Source organism: Chelonia mydas, chromosome 9 (genome assembly GCF_015237465.2).
Source record: "Chelonia mydas isolate rCheMyd1 chromosome 9, rCheMyd1.pri.v2, whole genome shotgun sequence".
Lineage (NCBI taxonomy): Eukaryota > Metazoa > Chordata > Testudines > Cheloniidae > Chelonia > Chelonia mydas.
Window position 1 is genome coordinate 5,830,746 of NC_057855.1, and position 20,550 is coordinate 5,851,295.

At 40.5% G+C, this 20,550-nt stretch overlaps 1 protein-coding gene across 8 annotated transcripts in view; it reads left to right on the plus strand.

The window, feature by feature from the left end:
• Positions 1 to 20,550, plus strand: part of LRCH3 (leucine rich repeats and calponin homology domain containing 3) — a 100,555-nt gene that overhangs the window by 69,053 nt on the left and 10,952 nt on the right. For 4 of the 8 annotated variants that reach the window (XM_037909408.1, XM_037909410.1, XM_043522193.1 and 1 more), the window contains exons 12-20: positions 440 to 491; positions 691 to 840; positions 2,599 to 2,646; positions 3,796 to 3,849; positions 10,719 to 10,767; positions 11,272 to 11,385; positions 12,068 to 12,186; positions 15,523 to 15,660; positions 18,189 to 18,266. In XM_037909408.1, the coding sequence (XP_037765336.1) occupies positions 440 to 491; positions 691 to 840; positions 2,599 to 2,646; positions 3,796 to 3,849; positions 10,719 to 10,767; positions 11,272 to 11,385; positions 12,068 to 12,186; positions 15,523 to 15,660; positions 18,189 to 18,266 (802 nt within the window). The remainder of the gene's footprint in view (positions 1 to 439; positions 492 to 690; positions 841 to 2,598; positions 2,647 to 3,795; positions 3,850 to 10,718; positions 10,768 to 11,271; positions 11,386 to 12,067; positions 12,187 to 15,522; positions 15,661 to 18,188; positions 18,267 to 20,550) is intronic. The other 4 variants (XM_043522197.1, XM_037909409.1, XM_043522194.1 and 1 more) reach the window with 1 other exon arrangement.

Sequence of the window (20,550 nt, forward strand, 5' to 3'; positions counted from 1 at the left end):
CAAGTATCTCCTCAATAATAGGCCTGATAATTGCTTCTTGATATGGGGTTGAACTAAAAAGGTCTTAAAGACAGTTAAATAAGTAACTTACTGAAAGCTGTCAGATAGTGGTTATTAAGTTCTGAATATAGTTCTGAGATAAGCCAAATTTCACACTATTGTCAATACACTTTCAGCTGTAAAAGGACTTTGGTTTTACACTGGAACTGTGACGCAAACTACTGTCCATTGTCTGTGATATAATAAGAAATTATTAGATATTGGATCATTATTGCTGCAATTGGATTTAACAACTTGTGTGTTAATTTACAAAACATAGTTATTTATCCAGTGTTGATTAGGATGTCTTATCATTGTTGACCGTTGGTGTGTGAAGAATGATTTAATTTAATGAGAGAAGTATACTTATTCTCTGTATGGCTGTCTTTTTGTTTATCAGAGCCCCAGCTGATTCATCTTACCTTCTGTCTCTGTCCAGCAACCACAATCAGGTAATACACTGTACACCTTTGCTTTATTCTTTTGAGTGTGTTTCTCTTTTATGACAAACTAACTTGCTTTTACCCAGTTGATCCACAGAAACATGTGTTGCAGCTCTGTAATCTCCCCACTGCTCCCTTTGCACCTATCTTCAGTCTTGCAGCCTAATGCGTTTCTTTTGTTATGCAGTGGATAATTATTTTGTTCCAGATCTCTCATACAGATGCTGAACTTCACCGAAGGCGAGAGCACGTAGTGGAGCGCACTCGGAGAGAAGCCCAGCTTGCAGCACTTCAGTATGAGGAGGACAGGATGAGGACGAAACAGATCCAGAGGGATGCTGTGCTTGACTTTGTCAAAGTAAGTCATTTTAGTATTTACTTGATGTCTAATATGTACCTTTCCTGGGTCCTCCACAAATTGAATTGTGTGGCTTATTATTAAGGCTGCCATTTAGTCATGGATGTTTTTAATAAATGTCATGGACAGGTCACGGGGCCGTGAATTTTTCTTTATTGCCTGTGAGCTGTCCATGACTTGTATTAAAAATACCCGTGACTAAATCTTAGCTAGGGGGTCTTGGGGGGAGCCGCTGCTCTGAGGAAGGGACAGCTATAGGGGCAGGCCGGGGGGAGCCGCTGCTCGGTGGCGGGGGGAGGAAGGGGGTGCTGAGCAGTAGCTGCTCTGGCTGCCCCCAAGAAGGCCACATCCCCATCGCTGCTCCAGCCGCCCCTGGGACCACTGCCTGAGGCCACCGAGCTGTGGCTGCTCCCGCTGTCCCCAGGACCATTGCTTAGGTGGGCTCCGGGGCCAGCTGAACCGGCTGCTGCTCAAGCAGTCCCTGGGGCCAGCTGCCCAGGGCCGCCCAAGCAGCGGCCGGTGTGGCTGGCTGCGGAGCCGCTCCAGCAGTGGCCAGTGTGGCTGTCCCCAGGGCCCCCTGAGCAGCTAGCCACTGTAGAAATCATGGGTCACAGAATCCGTGACTTCTGTGACCTCCATGACAGAGACAGAGTTCTAATTATTATTTAACATTGGTATATCACGCCATAAGTGTGTTTTACAGAGAGAACAAAGAAATAGTCTCTGCTCCTGGAAACTTCCAATCTAAGTTGTAACTATAGCTTGATGCAGGGAGAGATGATATTAAGGAAATGAGGAGAGGGAGGTTTACAGTTATGAAATGTCTTGTTTTCACAGAGGGTGCATTATGTTCATCACTTTTCTCACTAATTTAGATTTGATAAGGTTAGCCTTGTTGGAGAAATTGTAGAAAGAAGTAGGCTTTGAGGAGAGATTTGGAGGATGAGGACGTGGTTGTACAGATGAGAGGGGACTGTGGTCTAACCAATTTCCACACCTTAGATCTATTTTTGTGTCTGTGATTAGCTCAACCCACTGCTGTTATGATCCACATTCAGCTCTAGCTATCACAAAGAAAATGCTACAGTTATACTTTATGATTCAGGATGACCTGCAAGCGAAGAAGATTGTCATTTTGTGTCTTTGTACTGTATGAAGCTACTTTAAGGAAGGGATTTTAGTGGACCGTTCAAAACTCTGGTTTCTATTAAAACCTGTTTAGCTCAGACTCTTTGCAACACTTGGGAGAAGAGCTGTCTTTGTTAAAGATGCAAGCCCCTCTCCCTTTCAGACTTGATGTATTTCATATCCATGCTTTTGTGCTAAAATTCCACAGAATTGTAGCATATATGATTGTTAGCAATGTCATTACAACTGTTTAAAGAGCTTACACAAGTGCCCAAAACAATTGACTCTCATAGAACAATCGTTGCTAGACTTAGAGAACTGAATGAAAACATTGTTGTTCATGAGCAGTTAGATATCTTCAGCTAAGTACTTCCTGCTTGGGAAAATATTTTGGGCTTTTTGTATAACTTGAATATTAAAATGTTTTAAAAATGAAGTAGAAGTTTTAGATTGAGAATATTCACTAAGTTTAGGTTAGTGAAAACTTGAAAGTTCCTCAGTGCCTATTTTATTTAAAATTAAGGCTTCCAGTGTTTTAAAACACCTCTAAATACTGCTCTCTTATTCCTGTTATCTAATTTATGCTTGCCTATCAACTCCTATTAACTCATTCCTTTGATTGTTCTGCAGCAAAAGGCATCCCAGAGTCCTCAGAAGCAAAGTCCTCTGGATAGTGAGGTAAGAGCAGCAAAGTGTATTAATGTGTGGGCTGACTTTATCACTGATTTTTAGAACCCTCTGTTGAAACGGTTTGTTGCTTGTGGTGTAACCTTCAGTGGTTAGTTTAAAGAAAACTGTGCAGGAGCTAAACAACAACAATTCTTCTTTTTGTTGCTTATCGTGGAATATTTTCCCTTCCTTTTCATGTATGATTCCTCTGTGCTCTGTGTGTTTTGTTGTGTTGCTTTTGGGTGCTTTTCATGTTTATATATAATACACTTCACGTTACATTTAAGATTCTTCTTGAAGCAGTGCAGCAGGTTAATTAACTTTCTATTGGGAGTACTAAAATAAGCACTTACTTGTTCTGTGTTACAGTCATTTCTGTCCTAGTGTCTTCTCTTCTGTTTCTTTACATATTTCATTATCATTAGATTACTAATTACCCCCTGAAAATGAAGCATCAGAACTTTTTGTGTTACCAGTAAATAATACCAGCTTTGGTTTTGCTCTTCTTATTACCTAAATTCTAATAACTAAATTATACTTGAGGTTTTGGGTTTTTTTTTCAAATGGTCTCACACTGTGCTGAAACAGATCCTGGCTTAAAAGCAGACCTGATCTAATGGCATTTGTTCATTTTTCCACATCAAAGTTCTGCAGAGTAATAAAATAGCTTTTTGTCCTATTAAAAGATAATTTTAGTTGGCAGTATTAATCTGATCGGGAGCTGTAATGACTACAGTATGCAGAAAATTAGTTGAGAAGCATTTTCCAATTGACTATTTCATGTGAAAATTATGCAGACTGGACTGTTTTAAATAGTTTTTCCTCCTTTCTTACTTGATCTTCTGATTTTTAATATTTTCTAAGGATTCCCTTGCAATTCCATAGTAAGGAAAAGAACAGCAACAGAAAATAAAATAATTCGTTCTTGAATTGGTACGAACACATTCTAATCCACAGATCATGTGACTACATATTAATACATTTTCTGTTGTTTAGTTACACATACTATATTGCGTTGTAAACAGTGTAGCAAAATTGCCCCAAAGTGCTATCAAGATAAAGGAACTCACCATATTCCAGAATGTTTGTGTGAGTTTGTATATTATGTCATTGTGTTTGTATGTTTCTGACATTCCTCCATCTCTCCCACCTCCTCAGTGTCCTTTTCCATCCAGAAGGTCTCAGCACACTGATGATAGTGCCTTGTTAGTGGTAAGAACCCTGCACGAAATGGCCTGTTTATGTGGCAGAATCTAGAACATGGAGTTAGCATGATGTTATGATTCACTCAGATTAGACAGATTCATTAGAGCTAATCTGAATAGCATAAAACATGACGATCTTCTCTGCAAAGTGATTTTGTTATGAACTCTGATACTATTGAATTCACATTTGCACTGCCTTCCAGCTGCTATGCATCCAGTGTTATTACACTGAAATTTTCCCATGTTTGCAAAAGCTAAACATTTTAATAAGAGTGTAATGATATAACTGTTGCTGGAGAACAGTTTCTAAAATGCAGTGTTACCTGAAGAAGAGCTCAGTGTAAAATCAAAAGCTTGTCTCTCTCGCCAACAGAAGTTAGTCCAATAAAAATATTACCTCACTCCTTTGTCTCTTGTGTTACCTCATTAACAATCCAACTTTATTACATCCTTCTGTTTGGCTCACCTGCACGTTACGTAACATTTAGTTTCACAACATTAATATAAAGCTTGGAGATGTGTCCTCCTGCCTTATCTTGTTTGCCTACCAATCATTATCTGATTTGTTGGATCTAGGGTCTTAGTCATCACAGACTATGGTAACAGAAGAGGAAGTTCACAAGTCACAGATTATTCTTTGCTTCTGTTTCACTGTTTATCAGTGAAAGTGTGTATAAAATCACCAGTTCTTGATGTTTTAAAAAAGTTTAAACATTAATAGAGCTACTTCATTCATGTTTTATGCTATTCCTTTCATAGTACCTTAGAGAGATTCATAGTAACTAAAGAGTTGAGTTAATGCAGTAGTTTTCTCCTTTCATCGCCTACAGAAAATGCATCAGATCTGCCTGCCATTGCATGACTGCATGCCTCAGATTAATTTTTTTATTACATATCCTTCAGTTCTCTGCCTGAGTGTTCCTGCGTACAGCAAGGTTATCAAGTGCAGCTCAGGAGCATTGAAACTTGATAGTAGAGAGGTCAAAACTGTGAAGATTGTCCCTATTCAAATTGTTAAATCATAATGCTTGGTATCTCCCTCACTACTCAAGAGCTTCATTTCACATTAAATACAGATTAGATGTTGGAACAATAAGAAATAGGGTATGTAATAAATTAAGGAGTTACATTAGCTTTTGTTTTTAGATGTGGTCATGCCTAGAACTATCTATATAGATCATTATGTTGTAGTGTAGAATATATTTTACTTATTTACTTATTCTTATATAATCGGGGAGCGGGGGACGGGACTAAACAGAAAAGGTTATTTTTCTTCAGTTGTTGATATTCAGTTTTTATGAACTTCAAGTGTTTGGAATATATTTATAAGGCATATTATAGGGAATCTTTTCTATTTGATGTTGTTGTTCTATTGGTGAGGTATTAAATTAATCTACTATATTTTATATGCTGTACATAACCACATGGAGATTTCAGAAATGGGACTTTCATCACTGTGGACTTCTTTTAACATCTTCACTCATGTTCACATCTGTATATGTCACCAAGTAACAGGCAGGCTAATAGGGAATTTTTTAAATCAATTGGTTTCCCCATTCTGTTTCTTTTACTATTTTGCAGAATTATTAAATTATAATAATCCAGTACTCTTTGCCTGAAAATACCAGTTCTGATGAACTGTTCATCATGTTCTGCAGATTGTTTTGTACTGAGAATGATCACACCTATGCCTTTTGATTATATAAACCAGGAAAACTGTTTCTAATGAGTAATTGAAACATTGAGCCATGGAAATTTCATAAAATGTAGCATGTACATTTATAAAAAAGTACTGTTTCTAAAAAAGAATAGATATTTGCTATTGGGCAAGTTATCAGTCTGCTTCAAAAGAGTTGTTTGTCATTGGAGTTAAAACTACTTTAACTCCAGTTAGGCTTCATCTGTCGCTTTCACCGGCCTTAGGGATTTGAAATGCAAATTTATTTTTCTTTCACAGCTAGCTTTTGTACATTCCATACTTCTTCCACTGATGTGCAGAGAGCATTACATGCTTCACTCCCACTTCTTGATAGCTGTTCTTTCCTTTATATTTATTTTCTGAAATGTGTCTAGGTGGACTTGGGAAGAATAAACACCACTTTTATTTTCTCTGCTTTAAAAAACTATGCATGATTATATGGATCTTAGTGAATTTGACCTAAGTAATTATTGTGCACTTCTGAACTTGCAGATAAATTTTATTTGAAAGTACCTAATTTTATTCCAGTGGAGACTCTAACAATTACTCTTGCTTTATGGGATTAGTGTTCTATTTTAAACACAATGGAGTTTTATGTAGAACTATAATAAAGGCCTTTTGTTTGGCATTTCCCTCATTACGTCAGAGCTCTGCAAACTGAGACGTTGCTTTTCTTTTGTTCTAAACCAGCGGTTCTCAAACTTCATTGCACCATGACCCCCTTCTGACAACAAAAATTACTACACAACCTCAGGAGGGTGGACTGAAGCCTGAGCACACCCAAGCCCCAGCGCCCTGAGCGGGGGTGGTGGGTGTAGGCCTGTAAGCTGAGCCCCGCTGCTCGGGACTCAAGCCCCTGGGTGTGGTCTTCAGCCCTGGGTGGTAGGGCTCAGGTATCGGCTTCAGCCTCAGGCCCCAGCAAATCTAACACCAGCTTTGGTGACCCCATTAAAACGGGGTCCCGACCCACTTTGTGGTCCTGTCCCACAGTTTGAGAACCGCTGCTCTAAATAATGGTTTCAGCTGCTTGTAAGGAACTGAGAATGATCATACCTATGCCTACAGGTTGATTGGAAAACTTTGTTTGCTTTTCCCCCCTTTATGCTCTTCTTGCATGTGCAGAAAGTGGTAATGGAAAAGGAACTTAAGTTTGCAGCCTTCTTTTGAAGTCTCACACCATATATTTCTTGGGCCTCTTTGTAAATGTTGCCCTTCATGGGAATGGTTGCTGTAAAGATAAACTTTGCCTAATGTTGTGATTTGTGAAAAGCGGTAGACTTTCGGCTCTAGTACTTTATTTTGTTCGTACGCTCTCCTTTTATAACGGCCTATTGTCCTCACGATGCACAGGTACACGTACTATTCCTGTAAGCACTCACAGGAGTACAGATTAGTTGTATATTTCTTCTAAATGTGTGTGAGTTAAGGTGATTCCATGACAAGTGGAGTTAGGCCATAGTATCGGAAATGTGCACACTGTGATGAATTTCAATCTTGCTGATTAATTTCAGCTAGACCGACTAAAAGTTTGCTAAAAAAATGAGTGAGAAATCGGTGTTCTCTGAGGGGGGTCAAAGGGGGTTGTTATCCATGTGTCAGTTGTACAATAGAAACAAATCCTGCTTGCCTTACTCACAAAAGTAGTCCCATTGACTGTAACTGAGGTTACTTGCATTGACAATACCAAGGTCTCAACCTGTTCTGTGACCACTGCTTTTTACTGTATTTGTCCTCTCACGGTTGCCTGGGCCCTCACCCTGTTTGTTGTATTCACCTGTCATGTCTCATCTTATACTTGGATCATATGCTCTTTGGGTCAGGGACCATCTTTTCATTGCGTGTACAGCACCTAGTACGTTGGGGCCATGATCCACAATTAGGACCTGTAAGCACTACTGCAGTGCAGTAATAATTGTGTGAGTAAAGTGAGCAGGATTTAGCCATATCGTAACTGGTATTTTTGATTTTTCTAACTATCAGAGGGTGTCCTTTTCAGTATTTAAATACTTAATTATTGAATTCACCCATAATACAGACATTAAATTGTAATATCCTGATTCATCTAGGGCACAGTTCTTCTTTTGAATCTGCTCAGTACAATCCCTATATGCTGCAATTAGTCCTAGTGAGGGGAAGTTCTTGTGATTTCAGTAATAAAAGTTGAGCATGGAGGCCAAGTGAAAAGTTTACAGCAGTATATTTTAGGAATGAATTGTTGAGCCTGTCACCAAGACCAGTATCCTGGTTCCTTTGTCTTTGATTCTCAAGATGGTTCTTCGTCTCACTTTACTTCCTCCTCTTTTTCCTCTCTCTTTCCTCTGCTATCCCTGACAGAATGGCTTTGAGCCTCTCTTTGTGTTTGAGATTGACAGTAACACCGGTACCATTAAAAGAAGGCCGGGGACTCTCAAACAGGTGAAGAGCATGCAGTGTGTTACTGTTGTGGCTGTCTTATCCTTTTGTGTACCGCTGTTTCCTCCCTCTTGCCTGCTGATGGGTGTGTGATTTGTGTATAAGCCCTTCTGTTAGCCTGTGTCAGGGATGACTTGGTCTTTTTTTATAGAAACAAAGTGTTAAGTTAATGTTGTGGGCCTGCGCATATCCCTTTCTTTAGGCATTATTTAAAAGCCTGTGGGTTCTTTACTTGTTTTGTCAACTGTGCCCCAGGCAAGAACCAGTCCTCACAACACCCCTTCTTCTCCCCCCACTATATTAACGTGGTGAGGGAGTTGTCTTGTGAGCCACTAAGGCTACCAAGATACTTGTGCTTAAGGCTGGCCCTGCAAATAGCTTCTGTAAGAGATGACTTCTTACTGTCTCTTTTTCGAAAGGCGCAGTGTGGTAACAGTCATGTTAAGATTTCAACAAACAAGTATGTGAGCATTACACCTAGATGGTTGTTGGAGGTAGTAACCTTTTGTTGCTTTGTATATGTTCAAGTATTATTTGAAAGCAGTTTTGGAAAGTACTGGTCCCTTCTTTTCTCATCCAGCTCCTGAACTGTGCTGCTTTGAGTATACTCTCTAAGAACTAGAAGAATATAGTCTAATTCGTGCCACTTAAAATCTAAGGGCACAGTTCTGAGTTTGCATTTCATGTGTGCAGGAAAATGTAGGACTGGGTAGAACCACAGTGAAACTGTTGTGCCTGATCCAGACTCCCCTATAACTTGCTGTGTTGACACACTACAGGTCCTTTGTGTGTTGAATCATGGGCAAGACTTAGCAGTCAGGGTGTATAGTCAGTGTGTCTTTATGTCGACTCTCCTTTGTTCTCTAGCAGACGATGTAGGCCATAGCCTTTTCATCACACTCATTGCACATATTTGAGAGCAGTAGTAACAGCTGAGGGATCCATAGCTAGCCAGCATAAGGGCACCAAATATTGCTTTTCGAGACTTTGGTCCACAAGCTGCACCTGTTGGTTTAAAAACTTCTACCAGGAAAAAGCAAGAACCACTGTGTAAACATGAAGAGTAGTTCATCTTCTGCTTCTTTGACATCTATTAAAATATGATGGCAATTTGCTCACTAAAACATTGAAAAGCTTCATTTTGGACATCTTCTCTGTTAGCTTAGTTTCTGTCTCTGGGATTTTATTTACCTTGCTTGCTTTTAACTCACAAATATCACTTTTTAAATTTTTCATTGTGAAAATAATCAGATGTTGGTGTGTGTTTCCTTATAGGCACAGTACTGTTCTTGTGCCTTGGGAGCCAATCAGGTGATGTTGTTTTCTGCACATTCATGAAGTTAATAGGAAAACAACCTATTCAATTCAACGTGAAATTTGTATTTTGAAAGTGTACAAAAATCTGTTCCTTCTGATTAGTGGCTTAAAATTAATTAGTGGCTTCTGTGTCAGTGAGCGTGGTGACCAGTGCAGTATATGACTGAAGAGCTTTCTACCAGTATGATTGTTCTTAGTTCTGCTTTTGGTGTGATTGTGTTCTTGTTTTAAATGAAACATCCCATCTTTCAAATTAATGGACTAATATTTTTGAGGGTAGGAACATTTTAATTGTATTTTAGATTTATCAAATAAATTTTCTGGCATTTTTATCTCTTCCCACTAATACCTTTGAAACACTTGAACATTTGTAAGTACCTGCCCTTTTTAATCTTACTGGTGCATTTTGCCCGGGCACATCCTGTCAACTGTTCGCTAACGTTGGTACTGCCTTCTTTCTTTCTGTGTTCAGTCACTGTCAGGGTTGAATCAAGAGGGCTGTGCTACCACCCTGCCTCATGCCTTCAGATCTGTCAAGGTATCTCTTGCTATTATTCACCAGTAAAGCCAACAAAAAACTCTCGGATCCACAATTCTATTTTAATATGTGTTAGTCTGTCAGCTTCTAATCTGAAATTCAGAGGTTATGAAATTGACTGACCTGATTAAACTGCAGTAGGTTTTACGTTGCTTTAGCTTTTGGTCCTGTCTTCAGTGAGCCTAAACCATGCAAACATGTTAGTAGCTAGCAGGGTTTCAATCCCTGTATGGACTGATTCTTAGATTCTTGTTGCCTGTCACCATTTCTTCTATTTTATCTTCCCTTAAGACATCTACTGACTTGTAGCTTACTGGAAATGTCATCGCTTTTTTTCTTTACAAGTTTACTCTTACCATAAATCATGATTATCCTGTACATCGTCATCTGCTATAGAAACTTTATTATATTGAACAGAAAAAACCTTAATCACAAGAAATCATTAATCCATCATTAACTCATCTTTAATCAGCACTTTCATTAGTTCTAACTACAATATTACTCCGAGGGTGGGCAGGAGAGTGAAATTCAATTAATACTAATTTTGCTCTTGCAGAGATTTAGAGTGGGCTGTGTATTCGGATCACAGCTGCTGTCTTGCATGTTTTGCATGATATTTAATTGAAAAACAAGTAATGTCCCTGTTCCCACCCTGAAAAATATTCAAACACAGCACTGCCGCTGTCCTTTCTGGAAGCAATACCTCTTTCACCATTTTATTCCTTGAAGAAGGCGACTTCCATCAGTTCTGCAAAATAAGTGCCTATTGTACATCTTTTTTTAACAATAGGCTGTTTTTTCCCTTATTTTTTTTTCTGAAATGTGTCTAGGTGGATGGTAACTTCTGAAAAGCTAGTCGTAGCCTGTCTCAATAAGGATCATTAATGCTGTTTTACTTATTTGTCCACAGAGTGATGACAGATCTACTATATCACCAGGTTCACCTACTACTCAAACAGGTAACAGGAGAGAGGTGCAAAAAGTCTAAAAAGAAGGGCTAAAGTAGGTTAAATTGCTTGCTTGCATAAGTAGACTGTTAACGATGTCATTCCTATCCATAAGCTGGACTGCTCTGTCTGTGGGTCTGATTTGTTGTTAAGTTCTCTCTTGAGTCACAGAAGTAAATAGAGCACAGAGTTGTTGGCACCTTCTTTGGGAAGTGGTGGGGCTCCACATTTTCCAGGCTCTGGCATTGGCGTTGCCCTAATGACACATTAAATACAAAATGGAACAATTTGTTGGTAAAAGTGCATGGAATGTGCTTAGCATGCAAGTGCTCTTGAAGATGCCTCTTTCTGCCCTATGCTTTTATCATGCATGGCTGTAATTCATCTTGTCATTAGGTTATAATTTTATTTTGTTCTTTTAATTAATACAGTGCTGAACCCATTTCCTATTAAACTCGTAACCTTTTTTCTTCTTTCTCCTCCTTTCCTTTCCTGTGCCTTTCCACATTTGTTCAGTCCATCTTTCCTCTCTGTATCCTGGCCCTGCCGCTCCTCCTTCCTATAGAAACCCTTCCCAGCGACCTGAGAGTTTCCTTTTCCGAGCAGCTGTAAGGGATGAAATTAACAAAGGTAGGTTATAGAGCTGGAGAAGCTGGACTGTGTTACAAAGTTATATTAACTTCCTATTTTACCACTTTGTGCACAATTGCATTATCTTGGCGGCAGTAGCTTTATTCTCAGGAAATTAGCTTTAGAGACCTATCTGTGGACACCAGTTGCTAAACTTTCTTAGAATAAGCCATTATAGTCCTATTTGTAATAAGTCGAATATTTTTGTCTTGGTAATAAATAAATTTAACAAATATCAAAGAATATGATGTGCAAATTTGTGGAGTGTGTGTGTGGGGAGATTAGTGTTGTGCTCTCCTAGATTTATACTTTCACCTATATAGAGGCTATTGTAATGCTATTTATTAAGCCCCTTGATAGTGACAAAGGCAGCTTTATAGACTTTGCATTGTACTGTAGTACATACCAGAATTCATACCTTTGTAGTAAGATTGATGAAAGTTGTACAAAGCAACATTTCAGCTATTTAAAATTAATTCTTTTTATGCAAGTGTTTATTGGGCAAAAGAAAATTGACAGCATCTAAGCCTTGCTTAGATTAATAATCAAGTGAAGGAAATCAATTTGTGAATAGCAATGTACTATACCCAAACTTGCGTACTGTGCATGTGTAATACTGCATTAAAGGAATACCTCCCAATCAAACTCAGTTTGTCACTTTCCTTCATGCTGGTTTTTCTAGTTGTTGCTTCATCTCCCTCTTCTGCCTCATGTCCTCCTAATGATTCTACAGACCCTAGAGCAAGGCAGAACTCCAAGCAACGTGAGGAAGAGTTGGAACTAATAGAGCAACTGCGGAAGGTGTGTACTAGCAGTAACTAGTGTACAAGCATTTTAGCAAATTCACTGCAAGTATGCTACAAATGTTTCTTCGTTGTTTTGGACTTGCTTCATTTAACCAGTGCCAGCCATAGTGTTTTGGATAGATTAAACGTTAGTAACGTCACAATCTAAAAATTCAGTTGGATACAGTAGTCTTCATCTTACTCCTGTCGTGTAATGTCACTTCTCATACACTGTCAAGTTGTCCACTCCCACCTGATTGTCAATGAAGCCAGCGTTCATCACCCATTTGTTTGAAGATTTAAAGAGCATCTTTGTGCTTTCTCCCAGGCTGCCCCTCCCAGTTGGGAGGAACTCCCTGTAAACATCCGTAAAGCCACCTCATTGTCCTCTTTCAAATCCCTTCTTAAAACTTTCCTTTGCCATGATGCCTACAAAAAGCTTGGTAATGGTTAGGCAGTTGGTATGCTCGGACCACTGCTAACTAATATCATGTTTCCTTTTACTACCCATCTGTCGGTATCCACCTATTGTCTCCTGTCGTATACTGAGGGCTTGTCTTCACTACCAGGGAGATCGATGCTGCTGCAATCGATGCAGCGGGTGTCGATTTAACGGGTCTAGTGAAGACCTGCTAAATCAACAGGAGAGCGTCTCCTGTCGACGCAGCACAGTGAAGACACCAGGGTAAGTCGACCTAAGCTACGTCGACTCCAGCTACCTTATTCACGTAGCTGGAATAACGTAACTTTGGTCAATTTACCCTGGTAGTGAGGGTAAGCCCTGAGGAGCAGGGACTGTCTTTTTGTTCTGTGTTTGTACAGAAATGAGCACAGTGGAGTTGTGGTCCATGACTGGCACTACATGACCACAGTACACATAATAAATAATAAAAATGCTATGGTTTGTTATGCTGCTGCGGTGTTTCACCCCAGAGATGGCTGCATTTCTGTAGTGCAGGAAGTGACTCTTAGAAGTGTCTGTAAAGTGGTTTGGAATGTTTTGGGATGAAAGGTACCTAGAAATGTAAAAAGAAAAGGAGTACTTGTGGCACCTTAGAGACTAGTGAGCTGTAGCTCATGAAAGCTTATGCTCTAATAAATTTGTTAGTCTCTAAGGTGCCACAAATACTCCTTTTCTTTTTACGGATACAGACTAACACGGCTTCTACTCTGAAACCTAAAAATGTAAGTTATCGTTGTAATTGTTTGAGACTTTGTCAAGGAATAAGACTTCTTACCCATTCCGTAAATGCTGATTCTAATACAGTAGTGAATATAAGCACTTCACCGGAATGGATTTTTTTCTTCCACTCATGAACTTAAAGCAGGGGTGGGCAAACTTTTTGGCCCAAGGGCCACTTTGGGGAGTAGAAATTGTATGGCGGGTCATGAATGCTCACAAAATTGGGATTGGGGTGTGGGCTCTGGGGTGGGGCTGGGGATGAGGAGTTTGGGGTGTAGGAGGGTGCTCTGGGCTGGGACCGAGGGGTTTGGAGGGCCGGAGGGGGATCAGGGCTGAGGCAGGGGTACGGGTTCCGGCTGGGGATGAGAGATTTGAGGTGCAGGAGGGTGCTCCGGGCTGGGATCAAGGGGTTTGGAGAACGGGAGGGGGATCAGGGCTGGGGCAGGGGGTTGGGGTGTGGGGAGAGGCTCAGGGGGGTGCAGGCTCTGAGTGGCGCTTACCTCAAGCGGCTCCTGGAAGCAGTGGCATGTCCCTTCTCCGGCTCCTACACGGAGACACGGCCAGGCGGCTGCCCCATCCGCAGGCACTGCCCCTGCAGCTCCCATTGGAGCGCGTAGGAGCCAGAGTGGGGCCATGCCATGGCTTCCGGGAGCCTCATGGTGCAGCCCCCAACCTTGTGCCCTGGCTGGAGCACCAGAGTGGGGCCGAGCCGCATGGTGCGGCACTGACCCAGCACCCCAGCCGGAGCACTGGAGTGCTGGAGTGGGTCCAAGCCACATGATGGGGCCCCGACCCAGCATCCTGGCTGGAGCACCAGAGTGGGGCCGAGCCGCATGGTGCGGCACCGACCCAGCACCCCAGCCGGAGCACTGGAGTGCAGGAGTGGGTCCAAGCCACATGATGGGGCCCTGACCCAGCATCCAGGCTGGAACAGGGCCGAGCCATGTGGTCCGGCCCTAACCCAGTGATGAAGCGGGTCCCAGCTGCTGGTGCAGCCCCCAACCCAGCGCCCCGGCTGGAACGCAGCCTATCCGCTGGTGCGGCCTCCCGACCCAGCGCCCCGGCCGGACCGCCGGAGCGGGGCCAAGTTGCGTGATCTGGCCCTGACCCAGCGTCCCGGCTGGAGCGGGGCCGAGCTGTGGGGTGCGGCTCGCGGGCCAGCTTAAAACGGCTTGCGGGCTGGATCCGGCCCCCGGGCTGTAGTTTGCCCACCCCTGACTTAAAGGAAACCATAACCCAGCATGTTCTCTAAATAATATTTTGTAGTGATGTAGCTCTAGCTCCTTTGATCTGTTGATCTGAAAGGACTTTGCATATTTTGAGCCTCACAATCTACTTCCTAGTTTTAAGTGTAAAACCAAACTCATTTTGCAGATATGTAAACTGAAATACAGAAGAGTGATTTGCCAAAGGTCATACACTGAATGAAATAGGTAGGCTCTAAGATTTGTGTAGCTCGAAAGCTTGTCTCTTTCACAAACAGAAGTTGGTCCAATAAAAGCTATTACTTCTCCCACCTTGTCTCGCTAATATCCTGGGACCAACACCGCTACAGCTTGACTGAAAATGATATATTGAATGAGACCAGAATAGAACCCGTGAATTGGAACCCTGTTCTCTTCTCCAGTAACCACTACACTTCATTGCCTTTTCCTGCTTAAGATAACTTAAACTGATTAGATGTAGTAGTTCAGTTTTCCTTTGCAGGGAAAATATTATCTCTTGCCTCTGGTGACTACATTCCACTCCTACGCTTTAAGACAACTATTTTCATAGTATATCTACTCTCTGAGTACCTGGAGGATGTGGAATATATTTCTTGGACCTTGATTACTCACCCTGGGATTTGTGGTTTTCATCAATTTTGAGTAACGTTCTTTTTATCTGCGTTGCTGGATTTTAATTCCATGTGCTGCACTGTGAAAACTCCATTTGTCTTTTAGCTCAGTAGCTTTCAAACTGTGGTCAGTTGTGAATCCTGGTGATCCACAGAATGAAACCTTTTGAGAACCAAGCCCCAGAGAATTAAGAGGGTTGTTGGTCCATGAGAGGTTCTGCTCTTATGAAATGTGCTGCAGAATAAATAAGGTTGAGAAGAGCAGCTGTATTTAATCATTTCACTGTATTCTTATTTGCTTTGTGTGATACATGATTTTCATTCTTTTGTAGAATATTGAGTCACGGTTAAAAGTGTCTTTGCCCAGTGATCTTGGAGCAGCTCTTACTGACGGAGTTGTTCTCTGCCACTTAGCCAATCATGTGTGGCCTCGATCTGTTCCCAGCATCCATGTCCCCTCTCCTGCTGTAGTAAGTATACAAAGATGTAACAGTGTGTTGTAGTTGTCTGGGTCTCATCATAGCGTTTCATAGTCCATGTGAGGACTACATGTAACATCTCTTTCTGATGTTGGGCAGAGATAACAAAATACCAGTCTCCTTTGCCTAAGCAGAATGTGTAGCAAAGCCATAAAAAACTAGTGACATTTGTGTTTGTCTATTTTAAATAGTTACTTCTAACACATATTTTATTAATTGAACTACTTATAGGACTTGAGAACTTTATATTTTAGTAAAACAAAAGGCAGGATTCAATATGAGAACCAAAATAGGATATTTCAGAGGGTCAAAAGGTCTTAGAAACAGAAAAGGACAGATAGCTGGGATATATAGCATTTAAATGGATGTGTGGCAACGCAATACAGAAAACATAAGAAAGAAATAGGGAATCAGAATTTCATCTCAATTGACGTGAATAGACTCCCATTCCTGGATCCACTTAAATTACCATCAACTCTTTCTCTTAGGAATTTTGATAGGGCATATTGATCAGATTGTTCAAAGTCCCTTGAGCACAATGCAGATAAGCCCAGACACACACTTGTGGGAACAGTAGGACAGGAACTTAATCTTCGTGTATTCTGGGAGTGTTTGTAGCAGGAAGTACACCCAGCAATAGAAATTGCTTAAGATACTTCTGTGTTACCTGACTGCAACATTTTGGGCAGTGCTTTAGAAGTTTTGGAAAGTAATGCAGGAAAAGTACCTGTATCTATAACTTCATCAACGGCAACTAAAAATGTGTACCGCCAAAATACCACATGTGGCTAGAGAAGATACGAGAATCAGGAAATGAAGAGGAGTCACTTACAGTATTGATCCTGTTGTTGTGGCAAGTTTGTTCATTTCGTTGGAGTCTTTTTAGGCAACCTAAAGGACAACTTGAAGATCAGTGGAGCATGGGAAATCGTCTGCCTTCCCTTACTGCTTGTAGCAAACCCACAGGTGTGCTTCATAAGTTAGATTCCAACAGAGCTATACAAGACACAGCCCCCTGTGGGCTCTTGCCTACTTGAAATATACAAGTGTATTTTGAATATATAATGTGCATTTTGCTCTCATAAAGGCAGATTTTTTGCTTGTTACAGTTTTAAAACAAGGTGAATGACCATATAAATAAAAAAGGAAAACCAAAGGGAGTCACTGGGGAAAATGTTGAAAAATATATGTTAAGTTTTGCTTTGACTTCTTTTGGAGATAGTACTTGTGTTAGAACTCGAACTGGCACTTAAACAGCATTGTGTACCGTATCATTATGGCTTGTCTTCTATGGTCTTGTTTGATCATGCAGATATCCCCACAGTTTAGATAACAGACTAAACAGATATGATGGCATTTTAGGCTGATTACAGAATCCTCAAAAAATGGATGTATATAGCTGCTATTCAGTAAACTCACTTCATAATGAAGATATTCTCTGTGCCCTGTCCTCCGTGGAATTGGATGGTTCCAAGTCTACGTTGTGAGCTAAATCATGGCATTGCCATAAGCCCTGAGTAAGAGGCAGCATATAGTTGCAGTGGCCTGAGAGCGGAATGGGGTTATATTGTGACTCAGCCATAATATGCTCTCTGTTTTTCCTCCTTACTCTAGTAGAGGGAAATCTGCATCAACCCTTAACCTGGCACAGATTATTTACCCCTCTGTACCAGCTCAGCTGTGTTGTCTGGCACACTGAGGGTGTGGAGCCGAAGCTTCACCAGCTTCCCACCCACCTGCTTAGAGGGGGGAATATTAGCCTCACAGAAGCTGCCCAGTCCGCTGTTACCCACAATGTGGGTAGCCAGCACAAGGGAGAAAAGGGGCATCTTATGTCTTGTTTCTGTTTGTCTAGTCTATTCTTTTTCCAGTAGTTAAGGTCTGTGTAAAAGTGTTGAAGTTTACCAGAAAATGCCCATTATTCAAGAAGAATCTGATAAATACAATTTAGAACTCTGCTGTTAACCACATGAAACACACTTGTAAGGAATTTAGGCAGCAGTTTCCATTTTCTCTGGTTTCATCTGGCTCTTTTTGTACCTCTTTAACTGAAATACGTTTTAAACCTGTATATAACTTAATAACTCAGAATAGGCTCCAGGTTGGTTCACATCATAAAATTACTCTGAAATTCAAAGGTCACCGTACTGGAGCGATGGATGGATGGATGGATGGATGTTTTATTCTAAATGTATTTTTAAGATTAGGTTATTGCAGCCACTCAAAATAGACACCAAATGTGCAGCCTATTTTATAACACTTTGTGTGTATATTTTGCACAGATCAAAATACTCTTTCCAATAAAATGTTCATCTCAGCACTTCGTGAGTTAGCTTTTCACTTCATGCCTGCCTTTCTAAGGAAATGTTGAGCTCTGTTTTGAATTAGATAAGCTTATGTCATCATAATGTGTTTTTGGACTGCAGATTTATTGGTCGTTTATTTAACCCAAAAGCTTTATTTTTAAAAATCCTGCCAATTAAAAACTTTGTATGCCTTCTTCTCCTGCTTCTTTGCAGCCTAAGCTAACAATGGCAAAATGCAGACGAAATGTGGAGAATTTCCTGGAAGCTTGCAGAAAGATTGGTGTGCCTCAGGTAAATCCCCTCCTATTCCTGTATTGTGAGGTATACTGTATTGTATAGTACTTTACAAAAGAGATCTTTCTGAAACCTTTGGGGACAATGCAAATGTGTCAAGTTTAGTACTGTAGGTTCACATGTAAGGTACATATAACTATGAAGAGCTGATTTGATTTTGCATTGTTTCAGGAAGCAAAATAAAGTCACAATAATGGTTTGCAAAGAGTACGCTTCACTTACTGTGATCGAGATAAAGTTCATTATAGTTGGATTCACTCTGATTCTGTCAAGCAGAATAAGGAGGTGCATTAAGAATCTGGTTTTGAAAAAATGTCATTCAGGTTTCTTGAGACCATATGTTGGGTGTTAATCCAAGAGGCTTTAAAAATTTTAAAAAAAGATATAGTTTTGAGTGTTTTTTCCCCAAGTACCAAGGTTTCTGTTCTGCCTTCAGAGCAAAGCCTACTGCTCCGTTATTTTATGTGACCACTCTGATTGTCTAAGAAGAAACCATGATATTGGTCTGTTCTCTGCTGGGTAGTCATCTGTGCATAGATCTCCACTCCTTGTGTTATATGTTCTTGCTCCCAAGCTCTAGTACTTTCTGGAATTCCTCTTCACCTTCCAAAACACTGCACATTCGCTCTTGGGGCAAGAGCGAAGAGATGGAAATATATATATATATATATACAATATAGCACATCATAGTCCAACTGTCTTTTCTTTCTCTTTCCCTCTTTCCCCACTTCACTTCTAACACTAGCTGATCTCAGTGCAAAGGTTACTTTGATGTTTTAATAGCTACTTGCTCTGTTTTGCTGCTGTTTTTCTCTCTGGTGCATTAATTGCTATGTTTCCTTACATTACAAAGTAAGTGTTAGAACTCATGTTGCAGTTTTGCTTCATGTTTTTTTTATCCTGTTTGCTTTTGGAAAGACTTCTCTGAAAGGGAAAAATGGACCCAAGGACTCATAACTACTTCTAAAAGTGATTCCTGGACAGTCACTGCTAAAGCAGTATTTGCCTGGATTAAGTCATTGATAGCTTCACTTCCAAGATGTATTACAGCTGATTGCCTTGAGCCATCAAAAATGTAGGATAAAAACCTTATTTAGCTGCCCATTAATCTCTTAAGACTCATTAGTGCATGAGGTTGGACCCCTGCAGTGAGGGAACCACTGTTACTTTGGAGTGCTGCACTAACTAGGTGTGCTGAAGTAAACCAGAATCACTCACTTGGTCAGTCTCACTCAGAGTGAGTTCACATTCCATGGAGTTAAAGGGAGAGGACAAGTGAAATAGTAGGTCATACCTACTACATTGTTCAAGTCTGTGCACTGAATGCAAGTCTATGGTATGGACTCTATTATGCTAGATCTGCCTTGGTGCATGCAGGTGCACAGAGGCAGACAAGACTGACCTACCTAGAATCTTATTATGTTCTCATTTCTCCTGCATTGAGCTTCAAATTAGAGTTCCTGAAGAACAAGGCCTTTGTGAATACTTAGCTGAGTGACTCCCCACCTGAACTCTTAACTTACCCTCACATGTCTCCTCTGCCCCTGAGCAGAGAAGGTAGGATGTCTGCATGAGAATGCCAGTCTAGTTACCGTTATTGAAAAAGTGCCTGTGTGCCTCCTTTCATTTAAATTCTGAGATTACAGAACTAGAAGGATGTCTCCAGGTATGGACCTATGTAGAAATACTTACCTTTTAAGAGGGCAAACTAGTTACCTGTAATTATTGTTCTCTAAAGGTAGTATCTTGCGTAGAGCCACACTCATATTCCAGTATTCCAGTGGAATAGTTACAAAAGACTGTGTGACTTAGCGGTCTTGGATCAAAAGAAACTGACAGTTGGACACTATGATATGCTATATTCGCACCTATCCATCATTGCTTACAGTTGATGCCTCTGTTGGAGGGAGGTGAAAGGTCCGGAAATGTTGATAATTTTAGAACACTTAAGCCATGTGATCAAATATTCGGTATCTATGCAGAATACTACATTCAGAGATCAATTACAGGTAAATAATCTGCTCTGTTTGTGCTGTTTTGAATCATTTCACTAATTAAAAAGTATGGATTAAGTATGTGAAGACTCATATACAGCCAGTGGTAGTTTAAGAATACTTTATCCAATTTATTTCTGACTTCCAAAATAGAACTGTTTTGAACTAAGACTTATGACAACTGTTAGCTGTTTTATTGAAGAGATTTTATTATATATTTAAACTAGACAGATTGACACACTACTGAACGCAAAATGCATACAAGGAGGCAGTGCTTTAGAACAGGA